Raw genomic sequence first — 17,554 nt, 5'->3', positions numbered from 1 at the left:
GAATCAAAGACTATTATTAGTACCATGTTGCTCTTTCTGGAGCTACTTGTACTTGCCCTCCGCTCTTCCCAGGTAAGCATGTTGGACACCTTCCTGTCTGTGGGGTTCATACCTCTTCTCACTGCAGAAGATGGTCCAGGGAGTCCAGGATGTCCTCTTCCAGGCTGCTGAGATCCTCCAGAGTGTCTTCTCCATCCTCTGGAGAATCCTGTGAACAACAATGATTCCTCTTTAGCAATCAGGGAAAGGAAACCCAGAATTTCTAAAAGAGGGTCTACTGAATGGGGATCACATTCCCCATTTAGAACACTGGTTCCTGATGCTTTGCAGCAAAGGAACCAGTCGTACCAGAGCTTGGGTGCATAGACTACATACCTTGCCCCAAGGGCCGAGTGTCCCCTTGCTCCACTGCACAATTCCCTCAGGTTAGAGGGACTCTATCCCTGCCCAACTGAAAACAATTTGTCCTTCTTACCCATGGACTGGAAGAGGCCTCCCCATCCTGGTCCCAGCTGTCCTCAGATTCCTCCTCCAGAAGGTCAGCAAGGGAGTCTTCATCCCAGAGGCTGGTCCTGGAGCCCATCAGGACGGTCAGCGAATCCTGCAAATGACAATAAATCCTAAGCTTCCTGCATCCCCATTGGATTGCTGGAAGGTAGGGTGCATTCAGGCCCTATGGGCCAACAGCAAGAGAGCCTTTGTAAGCCTTAAGCTTAGAAAGATACATGCCACAATTTCTCCCTCTCCCATCAGGAGTCGTGGCATAGCCCTAACCCTAACCCTAGCCATCGGCCCCATTGCCAAAACTGTCTTACCTCTGGGGAAGACAAGTCCTGCCTGGGAGAGAATTCCACCTCCACTGGTTGGTCCTGTGGTTCCTGGAATCAAAAAAAACAAGATTTTGTCTGTGGGTATATTAAGAAATCCCCAGAGACAGGGCTTCTTCTTTTCGCATGTGGAGGAATTCTCCAGTCCTTACCAACTCAGTGGAGGTCTCCAAGACAGTGGACAGCCACGGCCTGCAGGGCTCCCGCCTTTCCTCTCTGGGGGGAGAAAACAAAAGGGTCAAAGATCAAAAGAAGCCATGGGCCCTTTTGTAAGAGTGGTCATGTTGAAGCTCTAGGAACCCTTCCGGTTGGCCTGCCAAGGGGCTTGGCCTTCCAGTGGGGTTCCCCTGAGATGCCTCCCCTCCGCAAGTGTTTCACCCTCCAAAGTGATACTTACCCTGAAAGGCAGTCACCGCTTCCCTCCTGCCGAATCCCTGGGCTCAGAGGATCCTGCAATAAGAATGCAAATGTTCTGTCTCTTGGCATTTTAACCAATGCAAAGAGTCAGAGCTTCTGCCACTAAAAGGGGAGGAGCTGGTCTGGCCTTACCGATTCAGTGCAGGACTCCCAAATTGTAGCGAGCCGTGGCGTCCACCTCTGCAAGCTCTCATTTCTGGGGAGAGAATGAAGGGCCTGGGTTATTCTTCTGTTAGCAGAGTAAGAGGCAGAGGGTAGAAAATGCCTGCCCTCTGCCATCCTTTCTCCTAGCCCTTCTCTTGGGGGCTTCAGAATCCCTCAGCTAAGAATACTAACCTCAAAGAAATGAGAGGTGGCCTTACATCTTCCTTCCTGGGACTCCGGGTGCTGGCAGGAGCACCCATCACAACCTGCAAGAAACAATTATTGTTGTTGTAGGCTGGCCAGGTTCCCCCCAAGTGGGAATTCTTCCCTTCTCCCACCCGGTTTTGAAGTGTGAACTGGGCTTCTTGCAGAAGCATCCTTACCCCAGGAGAGGAAGATGTGCCTCCCTCAGACACACCATGTGTCTCCCATTCTCCCCGCTGGTCTTCCAGTTCCTGTGCCGTCCTGAGCAAAAGAAGAAGATAACATGTCAAAAAACATCCATCTAGCTCAGCCTCTCCTTTCTCAGGCCAGCCAGTCAGCCTGCCCATCTTTTTGCCCTGAATCCCCTTCTGGACAGAAAGCCATTTGGGGAGAGGCTCTTACAGACTCCGCAGTCCATCAATTGTGCCCCACCATGCCCAGGGTTTTAGGAAAGGGGGGTGGTACCTGTCAGGAGGCACAGGAATGTCTTCAGCATTGCTCTTCAGGCAACAGAAAAGGTGCGAACACCTTTTCCAGATGTTCTGTGAAGAAAAGAGAAATAGTCATGAGTCAGTCAAAAGAGTTGAGAAGCATGACTTTTTCCCCTGCTGCCAGTTTCTTAACAGCTGAGATGGCCATACTTACCCTGAAGAGCCTTCTGATAGCCATGACCACTCCTTTCAATGCACGAAGGGAGAATGGGCAGCTGGGCATTGGCTAGTGGCTTTTCAGGGAAACTGACAATCTCGTTCCCTTGGCAACCAAGTAAACAATGGCTATATTTATACCCACCCAAGGTGGGCAGCTCACCTGGGTCTAGGAGTGGCCGGTGGCTGACTCCCTTTGTGGCCTTTTAGCCTGTGTGTTTCATGTGGGAAGTTGTTCATGAACAACAGAGAAGCACCATCATTGTGGCACAAAGCACAGAGGGAATCATGGCATCCTAGGGCGGAAGCGACTTTTCGTCTAAGTCCCTGCCCAAGGAAGGGCTCCTCCTACCATCTCAGGCAAATGATTGGCCAATCTTTTCCTGAAAATCTCAAGAATGGAGTACAAACAAGTCTTGGAAACAAACTGTTCCACTGCTTAATGGTTCTCACTGTGAGGAAACTCTTCCTTAAGGTAGAAGGAAAGAGGAAAAGTGGACAAATAGCAGCAAAATAGATAGATTTAATTATGATTGTTAGATCATTGGAAGATCTGATGCTTTAGGCTAAAGACAGATCATCCATAGATAATTTATCTGTGTGACTTCTAGGAGCTCATATTGACTTGCTGGCACATACTTTCTTAAAAGGGGGTTATTTGGTGGCTAAATGGACATGGCACTCTAGTTTTGATAATGTGGTTTTTGTCACTGTATGCGACCAAAACAATAGAAAGTGGTATTAACACTTCACTTGAGGCACAATTAGCTCGGCTGGTCCTGTCATTTTGCCTGACCCATTTAAAACTTCATTAACTTCATTTTATTTACAGTAGCAGTTTCAGTTCAGAGCTGCTTGTGCTTGATGATGGAGAGTGTTGTGGATGTAGGATTTATGCCTAAGAAGGGGTTGTGGATTGTCCTTGGAAGGGCAGAAGCCACGGTGCTCATGGACATATCATTGCTGGTTTTTGACAACTGATTCAGACAAATGCAGATGTTGACCTTGGGATTTGTTGTACTTCTCAGATCAGATATGTACCATTGTATAAGTCCCTAAGCTTTTCAATCTGATATCATGTGGAGAATGAATTTATATTAAATTTATATGCAACTTTACTCACAGCAGCTAATTACTAATTTCTTGAAAGAAATAACCAATTAAATGGAAGGTAACCAATTCAGTGGTACCCTAGCAAGGCAATGTACCTATCCTAGGTCCTGTACCTATATCTCTTGAGATTCTGAAGCCAATATCAGAAGCCCTGTTCCTTGTGCATCTTGTGTTTTCTCTTCAAAAATACTTACATGTCTTTCATTAAAAATCCGCTGCCTTAAGGGTAGAGTCCAGTCTGTATCTTCTGGAATTCCAATTAATTAGGATCCCCTCTGGCACCAGCCACCTGAAATTGATTTTTTTTTCATTTAGCTTTGTGGTTAAGAATTGCTATTGTGTTCTTAGGTCTCTTACCTTCCAAGGGATCTCTTTCAGCACCGTAATTTCCTTTCCTCTGTATTTCAGTAGTTCGTCTCTCACTCTTTTCAATGCTTCCATCTCTTCTTATTGTTCTCCTCGCAAACCTAACATTGACCTCCCTAGGCACTTTGTGTCTTCTTGCATAGCTTGAGTTTAATCTGTAGGTTTGATCTAATTCTTCGTCTATTATTTCTTTCTCAATTTACAATGCTTCAGCCAGCAGGTTTGTAATCAAATCCATTAAGTCTTCCACCTTGTCTTCTGATATATTCTGAAATCTTAATATATAAGAGCCAAATTACCAAACATGTGGATAGAAGCGAATATTACGCTAATACCAAAAGAAGATGCAGATCTAACATGGACAAAAAATGATAGACCAATATCCTTATTAAATGTAGATTACAAAATCGCAGACACACTGAGAAGCTTTGTTCCAAATATCTTTGCATGCCAACTAGCTGTTCAAAATAAGGCTTTTTCAATCGTCTATATCTATATCTGTCTGTCTGTCTGTCTGTCTGTCTGTCTGTCTGTCTGTCTGTCTGTCTGTCTGTCTATCTATCTATCTATCTATCTATCTATCTATCTATCTATCTATATCTCTATCTATCCTATCTATCCTATCTATCTATCTATCTATCTATCTATCTATCTATCTATCTATCTATCTATCTATCCATCTTATCTATCTATATCAGGGGTGTCCAAACTTGGGAACTTTAAGACTTGTGGACTTCAACTCCCAGAATTCCCCAGCCAGTAACTCCCAAAATTCCTCAGCATGGCTGGCTGGGGAATTCTGGGAGTTGAAGTCCACAAGTCTTAAAGTTCCCAAGTTTGGACACCCCTGATCTATATTGATTTATTGATTACCCTATAGGCCATATCAAAGCACAAAGTTCAAAACATATCGCCAATAAAATATACAAACAGTTTAAAAGAAGAGTAAGGTAAACTACAATAGTTGTAGGATAAGATACAATATGATTTAATTCATAAATGTATAAAATAAAATAAAATGACAAAGTTATATTTCGGTGTCACCCTTACAATCTGCCCCAATCAGTCCCACTTATGCAGATCTCAATTGAACCATTTTGTTTAAGTCCTGTGTGTGTTAAATGTTATTTTCCTGTTCTGGCCGCACATAAGGTAAATTGTTTTGATATGGGGATCCCAATGGGTCATTTGTTCAGTATACTGACCAAGGTACCTGTTTCTTACCCTCTTATGCAAGCAACAGTCAGATAGGATGTGAGCCAGGTCTTCTACCTCTGCCACTCCACAAATGCAGAGAAGCTCGTTGTAGGGTATAGAATGGAATCTCCCATATCTGTCCATTGTGTCAAGCTGTTCGAATCTCACTCGCGTAAATATCTCTCTAAGATGTTTGGGCAATTGTAACTTCAAACAGCTGTCTACTTGAAAAGTATGTTTGTATTTGCTCAGCCAATTCAGGTTACACACCTTACTAAGGATAGCTATATATTTTGGTCTTATCTTTTAATTTGAGCATTTAAACTCAGTATATCATTTTACTGGCAACTTATTTTTTTTTTTGGTATCTCACACTCTGAAGTGCTTCGTCCCTGATTTTTTTTAAAAAAATATATGTATTGCACTTTTCTCCATCTCCAAAAAACACATCCTGCTTTTCATTATGACTACCTTCGGTGACCTTCATTATGTTTCCTATGTGATTTTCCTATGTTGCCCTGTGGGTCTAGGCTGCAGGGAAATAGCAAGGAACCAGGTCTGATTCAAAAGCTTAATCCCAGGCCAAGCGTGTTCCTTGGAGCCAGATGACACAACCAGGGAAGCCCAGAGTTGTGCCTCCTCTCATGGATGTCCTCCAGATCCCAAAAAGAAACTACACGAATAGCCAGGAATATTTCCAGCCAGAGATTGAAAATATTCTCAGTTGGAAATACCTTGAAGAACAATGATTTTGAGACCTGGCTTTGCTCATTACAGATCTTTTTTTCCAATATGGTGTTCCAGGGGTAGTGGTCAAGGCCAGAATTTTGGCCAAGGGTCCTGGAGATTAGATGAGCTGGCTTTCACTTGGACTAAAGACCCTCATCGTTGTTCTGAATAAGTTAACGGTGATTTTTGAACCAAAAAAGATCTGAACTTTTGGATGTAAAGCAAATGAGCAGCTCTAGAATATAACCAAGCCATCATTGTAATGCTCCAGCTTTTGAACGTAAACATAACAGCTGTCTGCCTTCAGAATCAGCATTCAGAACCCGGTTATATCTTACATTAAATCTGGATTTTTTGTTTTGTTTTAAGGGCTGTATTGCTGAGGTTAGAGGAATACCTATTGCACAATGTTCTAGAAATATTATTCTGTCTTCTGTGATGGAGTGTAACTTTACAGATAAGTAAACTTTAATGCTCCAGGTTTTAACTTCTGAACATGAAGATGTCCTATTTTGAGATGGATATCTTCATTGGTGGTAAAATCACCCAAAACTTTACTCTTTCGGATTCTATTAGGGCAAAATAATATAAAGACATAGAAATGTTCTGATTTCAATGATCATGTTGTCTTGAATCTATACATGTATCAAATGGAATGATTTCAGATCATTAACAAAGCATTTCAATTTTAATAACGCTTTGTCAACTCTTCAAAATACATTTGGTCTGGAAACCAACACCACAAGAGTCAGCATAACTCAACTTTATTGCTTCATGGTATAATAACAGAATCTTGAAACTCTGAGTGAGTTTCTCTCACCTCTATATTATACCCAAGAGTATCAAAGCAAGGCAGCTTTGAGTTTCTTACTCCTTCCTTACATTGCAGCTATTGAATTCTTTCTTCTTTAAGGCCACCTTCATTCTTCTCTACCGTAAATTTTGTTGATGATACAAGTAGAATTCTTCTGTTTTGACGAATCAACAAGAAGTATTCTACTCTTGATAAGGAGATCTGATTTCTAGAAAAATATCTGGAAAAGATATAGGGATATTTGTTCATCGATATGATCTTAGTTATTCAGTTGTCCCCTGTGGAGCGGGCGCGCAATTTGGGCGTCCTCCTCGATGCCCGGCTGTCAATGGAGGACCATGTGGCAGCCGTGGCAAGGGGGGCGTTCCACCAGGTTCGCCTGGTGCGCCAATTGTGCCCCCTACTGGACCGGAGTGCCCTGCGCACGGTCACTCATGCGCTGGTGACGTCTCGCCTGGACTACTGCAATGCCCTCTACATGGGGCTTCCCTTGGGACGCATCCGGAGACTGCAGCTAGTTCAGAACGCAGCCGCGCGGGTTATTATGGGAAGTACTCGTTACTCCCACGTAACACCTCTCCTGCGCGAGCTGCACTGGCTACCTGTGGCCTTTCGGGTGCGTTTCAAGGTATTGATTACCATCTTTAAAGCGCTCCATGGCATAGGACCTAGGTATCTGCAGGATTGCATCCTACCACACACGTCCCTGCGACCTATCCGCTCACACAGAGAGGGGCTCCTCCTGGTGCCGTCTGCTAGGCAATGCCAGCGGGCGACACCTAGGAGTAGATCCTTCTCTGTGATGGGCCCAACCCTCTGGAATGACCTCCCCCCTGACATTCGAACTACCACCGACCTCCGTTCCTTCCGGCAAAAGTTAAAGACTCACCTATTTCAATCAGCTGGCCTGGCACTTTCTTAGTTTTACCTCCCGGGGATTTATTCATTTTAATTGGGTTTGGGGTTTTAATAAGCTTTTAATGTACTATATTTATTATTCTACATACAGTCTTGCAACCTCCTCCACCTACGTATTTAATTATTTAACTGTTTTATGTATGTATTTTATAACGCATTTTAGTGACTGTACACCGCCCCGAGTCCCTTTCGGGAGAAGGGGCGGTCTATAAATACGAATAATAAATAAATAAATAAATAAATAAATAAATAAATAAATAAATAAATAAATAAATAAATAAATAAATAAATAAATTCGTTTAAAGAAATACATTTCTGTGTAATGGCTTAGAGACCTGCCTATTTTCAGATTGCAACTATGGTCTAGAACCAAAATTCTGATGCAAAAATAATAATAATAGTGTGTTGGGTATGTCATATCTGAGTTTCAAAATCTGAATGATCACCATACTGTATGTAGCAACAAAATAGAGACACTGCTATTCTTTGGTTCCTTTTAGCAGTCTTTTAGATTTTTTGCTATCCAGTCCTTTGCCAACTAATTATTGAAAAGGGCATCGATATCAGTCGTTTCAATATAGGCTTCCGAAATGCTCAGTGACTGTTTTATGTTTGTAATTAATACATTTTAAGCTTGTTGAAAAGTTACTTTTAAATACTTTTTCCAGTGTTGTATTTCCTTTTTTGTTGTCAACTGTCTTCAGCACTTTCTTCAGAACTGTTGGATATTCATCCAAAAGAGGCTGGTGATGATGGTGATTAAATGATATAGGGTGGTTTAAAATGTTAGATTATATTTTATTATGTTGTTATATTATATGTAAGAGGTAAGAAACCATAGTACACATAGCTTAGAACATGGGTGTCAAACTCAAGGCCCGCGGGCTGGATCCTGTCATCGATCTGGCCATGCCCAGCCTGGTCACACTCACCTGGCCATGTCCCCCCGACACCCCCCCCCGAAGTCAAACACAACCCCGATGTGGCCCTCAATGAAATTGAGTTTGACAGCCCTGACTTAGAAGGTGCCTAAATTTTAGCACTCACAAACAAGGATGCCTGGATGTTTGACAGTGGTTTTTTCTTCTCATTTCCTTTCTTTAGCTATGGTTGACGTTTGCTCCAGTGGCTGACATAACAGCTGAACGATTCCATACCTCACTGGATATGGTCAATTGGCTCTCCATTGTGTACTTTGTGGTATCAGTTCCTGTGGGACTTCTAGCAATATGGATTCTGGACACCATCGGACTCAGATGCGCTGTAAGCAGAATGGAGATGTATACGAGTCATTTTATTCCTATCAAGTTCTTCAGAATGGGTTTTAAGGATTTTTCCAAAAATTGGTGGGGTCTGCTTCACTAGAAAATCAGAACTGGCCAATGAGCTTGCCTCCCACCCCCCCACCCCCCAAAATCAGATACTACACAATTGGAAGCCATGGCTGAGGGTCATTGAGACATGTGGCAGATTGCAAGGCAGGGGGACAGCAGTGCACACCATGAGATGTTTGACATAAAGGAAGAGAGAGACAGATGCAACATTAAGTGAGGCATCATTTGTGCTTTTTCTTTACATTAAGAAACAAAAGCAAAAATTAAATTCAAGATGTGGTTTGGATTTTTTCCTCCACTCAATTTTCTGATGAAACATGTCTCTCTGCGTGTGGTTGTATGCACACCTGCAAACATACTGCAATTTAACTTGGGGGGGGGGTGTCTCCAAACCTGGCAACTTTAAGACTTGTGGACTTCAATTCCCAGAATTCACCAGCCAGAATTCTGGAGTTGAAGTCCACAAGTCTTAAAGGTTGCCAAGTTTGGAGACACCTGATTTAGCCCAAGAGAAGAATGTGGCACGGATTTTCATTGCAACTGGGGGGGTGGGAGAGAAAGAGTTGTCCACTCCTGCACTTCAAACCTGAATCACATCAAAAGCAGCTGACTAAATACTCAAAAACTGCTACTTTAAGACTGGGACATTAAAGTATCTAGTTTGTAATTTCCCAGCCTGGTGGTTTTTATATATGTTGGGATTTCTGTTCACATAATCACAGTCAGCATAGGGTGGATAGACATTCTAGGAACTAGAATCCCAAGATAGGCACAGAGCAACATACTCAAGAAAATGTTAAAATGGTGCATTAATTTATTTGTATATTTGGTTGATAGGTTTATGCATTTAAAGTGTTCACAGCCTATCCCATGTTTATAGCCTATACTTCAGAGGGTACAAATATGGACATAATAATTGAAGACATCACCTAATTTTGGCCTTCAGTGTACATCCTAAAAGATATGATAGGATCTTTTTTTGTACATGGATCCTTCAGCAGCAAGGGATGTGGGGATTTTCTCATGGAGCTGGAAAATGCGAAAAAAAAGGACACAGTGCTGCACAATCACTTTAAACAACTTTAAGGAAGTTTTGTGCGGATGTTTGCTTAGCAGCAACATTGTGATCTGGGTTTGCTGTCATTTCTTTTCTGCCCATGGGTTTGGAGTTGGAGCCTTCCCATTTGATTTCCTTGTGTTTGAAACCGATCTTTGATAGTCAACGTATAACTTTGCTTGGAGATGCCTTGATAGCTGTTCTTAGTCCCATCCACTTCAAATTCGATATTTGTGGACAGATCCCGCTTGCAGCGAACACTATACTTTGGGGTTCATTTACACAATTACAAATGGCGTTGATCCAGATTCAGTTGAGCAAGGATTCCTGCATTCGTCTGGTCTCTTTTTCACTAATATCAAAAATATGTCTGTTGAGAATAAGCTGGGAGTGTCTTGACATTTTAGGACCATGGACAGCATCCAGCATCTTACCAATTTTCATGTAATTCTGTGAGTGGGATGTCATTCCTTGAATGCTTGACATACGCTGGTGTGACACAGCCGGCTGATACTGGCTTGTAAAAGGCAATTATTAAAGTTTCTGGAATTTTACAAGGCAGTTGAAAGCAGAGTTAAGCTGCACAGCCTAGGATACCAATCAGTTGTTTGGCAACTAGAGACACGGCAGTTACAGAGCTCTATGTTGTTATGCAAATTATCGGCATGCCACTTATTTAATTGGCATCACCTACTGAAATTATACTGGGTGAGACTTGAGCCACAGAATATCCCTGCCCATCCTCCAGATTCTCTGCTTCACCATGGGCTAGCAGTCTCAGGTTATTTAATACAAAGATTAAGCAGCTTTCTGTTAAGTACCATGTTTCCCCGAAAATAGGACAGGGTCTTATTTTCTTTTTACCCACAAAATATGGCTTGGGCCTTATTATGAGGGGAGGGTTTATTGTTTTGGGGTTGCTGGGTGGCTGCTCTCTTGCAAGTGGGCTCCCAAAGAACCAGGCACAGCCTCGTGGGCGAACAGCCATGAAGCGACCACGCTCATGAGCAGCCACCCGGCAAACCCCCTTTCCAACTAGGCACAGTTCCATTCACTGACCTAGGGGTATTGCCAAGCCGTATGAATGTCTTTTCGCCGCCGCCCGGCTCCCGCGGCTTGGCGCCTTCAAAATGCCAGTGAATTCCGCTCTTGCTCACGCACCTCCCAGCCTCACGATGCCCTGGCCCAGCTCTACCCGCAGAGCCAGGCCACCTCCACTGCCGCCACCATCCCAGCATGGCTTTTTTGGCAGCTTCCAAACTGAGTCTTCCAGCAGTGGCCGTTCTGGGCGTACGCTCTATAGTTGTATGCTCTACCAGCAGTTGACCCAGAGCTGCCGGAAGACTTGGTTTGGGAGCTGCCGAAAAAGCCATGCTGGAATGGCGGTGGCGGCAGCAGAGGTACTCTGCCTCTGCGGGGAGAGCTGGGCTAGGACATTGTGAGGCTGGGAGGCGCGGGAATGGAACAGCCGCTTACGCAACCCCCCTCTCCAGCCATACAGAGTGCCTTTCACTGGCATTTCGAAGGTGCCAAGCCGTGAGAGCCGGGCAGCGGCGAACAGGTACTCACGCGGCTTGGCGATACCCCTAGGTCAGTGAATGGCACTGTGCCTGGCTGGAAAGGGGGTTTGCCGGGTGACTGCTCATGAGCATGGTCGCGTCATGGCTGTTGTATTGCGCTGCTGCAACAGCACAACACAGCCATTCGCCCATGAGGGTGTGCCCGGTTCTTTGGGAGCCCACTCGCAAGAGAGCAGCTGCCCGGCACCCCCCCTCTTCAGCTGGGCACAGCGCTGCTCACCAACCTAGCAGTGTCCCGAAGGTGCCAAGCAATGCAATCACCTTTGCCTCCCCCCCAATTCCTGCAGCTTGGCACCTTCAGGATACCACTAGGTTGGTGAGCAGTGCTCTGCCTGGCCGGAGGTGGGGGGGTTGTCCAGGGAGCTTATTTACAGGGGAGGGCTTATATTTTTCCCCACCAGAAAAATGTGGCATGGCCTTATTATCAGGACATGTCGTATTTTCGGGGAAACACGGTACTTGGTTACACAATATAAAACAGGAGGTGATTTTTAGCATCTTATGATCATGGATAGCATCAGGTCATGGAAGGCTGATTTATGTGAACCCTGATTGTGTGGCTTTTTCTCTTGCAGGTGCTACTCTGCGCCTGGCTCAATATGGTGGGCAGCATCATTCGTGTTTTCAGTGTTATTGATAGCCTGAGCTTAGGCTCCTTAAACTACGTCTACCTTCTTGTAGGACAGTGCCTCTGTGCTGGGGCCCAGCCACTCATCATCTTTGCACCAACCAAGCTAGCGGCCCTATGGTTCCCTGAAGACCAACGAGCCACAGCCAATATGATTGCCTCTATGTGTAAGTAATTGAGTTGGTGTTCGTTATTCCAAAGCTTATGAAGTAAGATGGGAAACCTGGGTTTCAGATGTCACTTTTCTTGGGGAATACAATACTTTCTCTGTTGAGGCTCCCATCGTCAGTGCAAGAGTTTATTATTAGCTTACTAGACAGGGCTGTTTTGTGAAGATGTATGTACTAAATATTTGGACTATATAAGTAGGGTGGAGATTCTGTGGCCCTCCAGATGTTGCTGAAGTAGGACTTCCAGCATTTCTCGCCACTGGCCATGCTGAGAGATGGAAATTACAGTTCAGTAATATCTAGAGCAGTGTTTCTCAACCTCAGCAATTTTAAGATACGTGAACTACAACTCCCAGAATTTAAAGTTGCTGAGGTTGAGAATCACAGGTTTCAGAGGGCCACCCCAAAGAGAAAGGTTAAGCATAACTCCAGAGGTTACATCTATCGTCTATATTCATGAGAGAGATACTGTATTTTCCATCTAGGGCAGGGGTCGGCAACCGTAAACACTCAAAAGAGCCACAAAGGTCCTAATCAGAAGCCCCCCCCCCTTCAATTCTGGAGCCAACTGGAAGTCCGGTTTCCCCACCATAGAGTTTTCTCCTAGTGTGGCATCCTTTTTCCTCTGCTGACTAGAAGTCCGGTTCCCCAACCATAGAGTCTCCTCCTAGTGTGGCGTCCTTTTTCCTCTGCTGACTAGAAGTCCGGTTCCCCCACCATAGAGTCTCCTCCTAGTGTGGCATCCTTTTTCCTCTGCTGACTAGAAGTCCGGTTCCCCCACCATAGAGTCTCCTCCTAGTGTGGCATCCTTTTTCCTCTGCTGACTAGAAGTCCGGTTCCCCCACCATAGAGTCTCCTCCTAGTGTGGCATCCTTTTTCCTCTGCTGACTAGAAGTCCGGTTCCCCCACCATAGAGTCTCCTCCTAGTGTGGCATCCTTTTTCCTCTGCTGATTAGAAGTCCGGTTCCCCCACCATAGAGTCTCCTCCTAGTGTGGCATCCTTTTTCCTCTGCTGACTAGAAGTCCGGTTCCCCCACCATAGAGTCTCCTCCTCGCTCAGAATTCCTCTTTCCTCTACCTGTCCTAACCAACAATCCTAACAATTGTGTAGCCAACTAATGACAGGGAGCCCTAGCAGAGGGCTGAAAGAGCCACATGTGGCTCCAGAACTGCAGGTTGCTGACCCCTGATCTAGGGCATTCTATGTAGACTTATACTGTATGGAAATCATGCTGCTAATTCATTTGAGTTGAATATTAATTTTATTTAATTATTTCACAGTATCTTACCTAAGCAGTTCTCGTTGACTATGAATAAATAAATAATGCTCCTTAGAAAGAAAGAAAAAAAAACACCCCATGATATATCTATGTCTTGATCCATTCTGCAGATGGGATCTCACAGAATTGCCACACAACACTTGAATGTGAAATCATGACTAAAATTAAAAAAATATTCTTCCTCCTTTGCTAGTTGTCTGTGGTTGTGCTCTCCCTGATTTGTTAGCCTTCTACCTGAGAAGCTATTGTTTGATCACAAGGGCTGATTTGATGAAATAGATGCATGAACCCCTTTCCCACGTGCAGCACAATTCAGAAAACTCTTCACCTTCCATTGATGAGAACCTTAAAGCCCATTTGGAGAGGTTTTCGAAAAAAGGAGGCATTTATCTTCATTTTTCAGTTTGCTTCTTTTTAGGAAATAAAGAAGTCCAACAAAAGGCTTCTGAAGAAATTGGGACTTCACGTATGGGACAGATAGGGCTCCTACCTGTTCTCCTGTCAATTCACAAGCATGTTGAATGTGTTCCAGTTACTTTGGTGAAATCATACCCAATCATCTCTTTTCTTTCTTTCTTTTTGCGTTTCCATTTAGCCAATCCATTGGGCATGCTCATAGTTAACCTATTGTCACCGACAATTGCTCCAGAAGCGAAAGATATCCCTTTACTGGTAAATGATCATAACATTTCACTTAGAATTCAACACAACATTATCTGTTCTTGGGAGGCAACTTTATACAACTGCTGATGTTCTTAAAAAATTGGCCGGGTGCCTGTTTTACAGATTGGCTTGTCTGCAGCGCCTGCCATCCTTGGCTGCCTCATGTCCACGCTCGGTGTTTGCAGTAGTATTCCCCCAACTCCACCGTCAGCAAGTGCCGATCATTTAAATTCACCAACTTTCTGTCAAGGTTTGAAAATGGTAAGCCGCAAGCAAAGCAAAGGAGTAAACTTAGGGATTGCCCCTATAATTACAGGTACTTCTTGATCAGCAAATGTTCCAAGTTATGACAGATTCTTCCCCTCCCTCAAAAAGTACTTTGGACCTGTTACAATTGCCACTCCTCCATCTTGTGATTACGCAGTATAGGTTCTCCTGCTTGAGAAGGGGGTTCGACTAGAAGACCTCCAAGGTCCCTTCCAGCTGTATTCTATTCCAAACATTTGTATACTTGGCAAGCAGCTCATATATGCAGAGTCTCATGGTCACGTGACTGCAATTTATGAGCCTTTTTTTTTTGCTGGAAACCCAAAAAGACTGTTCATTGTTTTTGCTGTTTTCTTCCAGTTTTCGGGGGGGGGGGGGGGGGAGAACGCCCATTGCAAACAGTGGGTTCACTTAGGGACCATGGTGTTCGTTAATGACTGCTATTCTCATTTAATGATCACTGCAAAAAAAGGTTATAAAATCAGGTGGGGTCACATGATGCCCCCCTGAATGACTGGCACAACTTACTACTGTAATTCTGGGCTCTATTACAGTCATAGGTCAAGGGCTATGTATATATAGTTGTCCTAAATAGCAAGTTGGATGGTATATAAACTGTGTGTAAAACCAAACCTAGGTTATATGGAAACAAGAAAAGTATCTTCTTGCTAGGTAGTCTGGTTGACTACCTATGTCAATGTTTGAGGAATCAGGCAATACAATACAATAGCAGAGTTGGAAGGGACCTTGGAGGTCTTCTAGTCCAACCCCCTGCCTAGGCAGGAAACCCTATACCGTTTCAGACAAATGGTTATCCAACATTTTCTTAAAGACTTCCAGTGTTGGGGCATTCACAACTTCTGGAGGCAAACTGTTCCACTGATTAATTGTTCTAACTGTCAGGAAATTTCTCCTCAGTTCTAAGTTGCTTCTCTCCTTGATTAGTTTCCACCCATTGCTTCTTGTTCTACCTCAGGTGCCTTGGAGAATAGTTTGACTCCCTCTTCTTTGTGGCAACCCCTGAGATATTGGAACACTGCTACCATGTCTCCCCTAGTCCTTCTTTCTCTTAAGCTAGACATACCTAGTTCCTGCAACCGTTCTTCATATGTTTTAGTCTCCAGTCCCCTAATCATCTTTGTTGCTCTTCTCTGCACTCTTTCGAGAGTCTCCACATCTTTTCTACATCGTAGTGACCAAAACTGAATGCAGTATTCCAAGTGTGGCCTTACCAAAGGCATTATAAAGTGGTATTAACACTTCACGTGATCTTGATTCTATCCCTCTGTTTATGCAGCCTAGAACTGTGTTGGCTTTTTTGACAGCTGCTGCACACTGCTGGCTCATATTTAAATGGTTGTCCACTAGGCAATGGTTAGAAACTAATCAAAGAGAAAAACATTTTGGAATTAAGGAGAAACTCCCTAATAGTCAGGACAGAAATCATGGGTGTTTCATCATTGGAGGTTTTTAAGAAGAGGCCATTTGTCTGAAATGAGATAGAGCTAGAGCAGGGGGCTGGACTAGAAGACCTCCAAGGTCCCATCCAACTTAAATTCTATTCCAGCCCTAGCCCTATTGTTTCTTTTTCTATTCCTATCTGTGCTGGATGAAATGCTGATGAAGTCCTTTAACTGTTTTCAGACAGGAAACAATTCAATGCCTGGTGGTGTCTGCAGTAGAAGCAGGGTGATCAGCACAATGGAAGCAGAACTGGCACGCCATGTGCCATGATATCCCTTGCGCACGTTAAAACCCAGCAACACCTTTTCATAATTTCATATTTGTAATGGTAATAATAAGTTGCCCAGAGCCACTTTGTAAAGTGAGATGAGCAGCATATGAATTTAATATTAAAATAAACGAAACATCTACTGGCACCTTGCATAATGTGCTGTGTTTTCACAACTCTTTCTTGCTGTGCTTGCTTTAGCTCATCCGAAATAAGCCTTACATCATCCTGGCTCTCTGCTTTGCCACGGGGATAGCACTGTTCACATGTCTCACTTCTCTGTTGGAACAGATCCTATGCGTCAATGGATATTCCGATGTAAGTCCCTTCTTCATTTTATGTGTCTGTGTCAATGAGATTGAATGGCAGGAGAAGCTAAGACAACCCAGGAACTTTGTGAGATTGGATTGTAAGACAAGGAGGACAAGCTATCACATGCTACTTGATGCAGATAACCAGACCCATGCATGTAGTATTCAAACTGACTGCTCTATTGTTGTATGCTTGATGCACAGGAATTTATGTTTTACCGACAAAGAAATAAAGGGAGACTAGCATAGATCTATTACAAGCTATTTAGCTCTCATCAGCCATACATACCCTTCTGGGATTTGGACCCGGGCTACTTGCAAATTAGGTAGATGTATTAACCTCTAAGCCATGGGCTCTCCTCACTTTGTCAGCTATACCAGGGGAAAGATTGTTTTTTATCAGGACAACCTGGTCTACCCAATTATGGGATGGACTGTACTGCACAGGAATCTTCCCCAGACTTGATAGTTTTTGCCTGTGAAAGACTAGATAAGGTTTAAAGGTATTCAGTGGGAGTTAGATCTTGCCTTCTTGTATTTACCTAATGGGTCCAGACTAATTCCCTGCTTCAGCCCTCCCACCAACTTGGAAGGTTTCTTTCCAGCACATGGCACTGAGAGAAGCAATGCAGATGGAAAACTAGGAAGTGCCTTTTTGTCATGTTAATCTTTGGTGCTTGTGATTAATAGTTGCACAGGCCATGTCCTCTCCAACCTGTCCATGCTCTTTCTGGGCATTTAATTTGAAGAGTCTGGTGGGAGATGGAGAATGGGAGACACAAATATTTAACTTACCCTGACCAATGAAAGGCATTTCTTAAGTTTGGTTCTGTTCTTATGCTCTTATTCTTATGTCCAGTTACATAATTGGTCTGCCTCGAACTGTAAGATGAGTGGCATATAAATACAATAAGCAAACAACTAATTTCTTTAGGGTGATATATCAGCAGAGAGCAGCCATTATGAGTAGAATTAGATAACTTGTATCCCGTTTCCCTGAAAATAAGACTTCCCCGGATAATAAGCCCAATCAGGCTTTTGAGTGCATGCGCTAAAATAAGTCCTTCCCCGAAAATAAGCCCTCCCTGAAAATATTGCAACACAGCAGCAGCCATGAGGTGACCACGCTCGCCGCCTCCTGCACCTCAAAAATAAT

General features: G+C 43.8%; 2 protein-coding genes across 5 annotated transcripts in view; one reads left to right on the top strand and one right to left on the bottom strand.

The window, feature by feature from the left end:
* The window catches only part of SLC49A3 (solute carrier family 49 member 3), a 51,037-nt gene that overhangs the window by 20,644 nt on the left and 12,839 nt on the right, over positions 1–17,554 (top strand). For all 4 annotated transcript variants that reach the window (XM_081943510.1, XM_081943507.1, XM_081943509.1 and 1 more), the window contains 5 exons: positions 8,481–8,639; positions 11,923–12,142; positions 14,021–14,097; positions 14,212–14,349; positions 16,289–16,405. In XM_081943510.1, the coding sequence (XP_081799636.1) occupies positions 8,544–8,639; positions 11,923–12,142; positions 14,021–14,097; positions 14,212–14,349; positions 16,289–16,405 (648 nt within the window). In that variant the 5' untranslated portion in view covers positions 8,481–8,543. The remainder of the gene's footprint in view (positions 1–8,480; positions 8,640–11,922; positions 12,143–14,020; positions 14,098–14,211; positions 14,350–16,288; positions 16,406–17,554) is intronic.
* LOC309385723 (uncharacterized protein) lies at positions 119–6,650 on the bottom strand (the record flags this gene model as incomplete). The annotated part of the gene is made up of 11 exons (XM_081940422.1): positions 6,465–6,650; positions 3,710–3,993; positions 2,058–2,134; positions 1,772–1,853; positions 1,581–1,654; positions 1,377–1,440; positions 1,225–1,277; positions 980–1,043; positions 816–878; positions 476–601; positions 119–208 (listed from the first exon to the last, which is right to left on the bottom strand). The coding sequence occupies exons 2-11, from the start codon at positions 3,791–3,793 to the stop codon at positions 119–121; spliced, it is 777 nt and encodes a 258-aa protein (XP_081796548.1). The 5' UTR covers positions 3,794–3,993; positions 6,465–6,650.

This window comes from Natrix helvetica (assembly GCF_964273705.1).
Source record: "Natrix helvetica genome assembly, chromosome: 2".
Taxonomy (NCBI): Eukaryota; Metazoa; Chordata; class Lepidosauria; order Squamata; family Natricidae; genus Natrix; species Natrix helvetica.
Note: the sequence above shows the minus strand (reverse complement) of the source record. Positions and strands in the feature narration are given on the sequence as shown.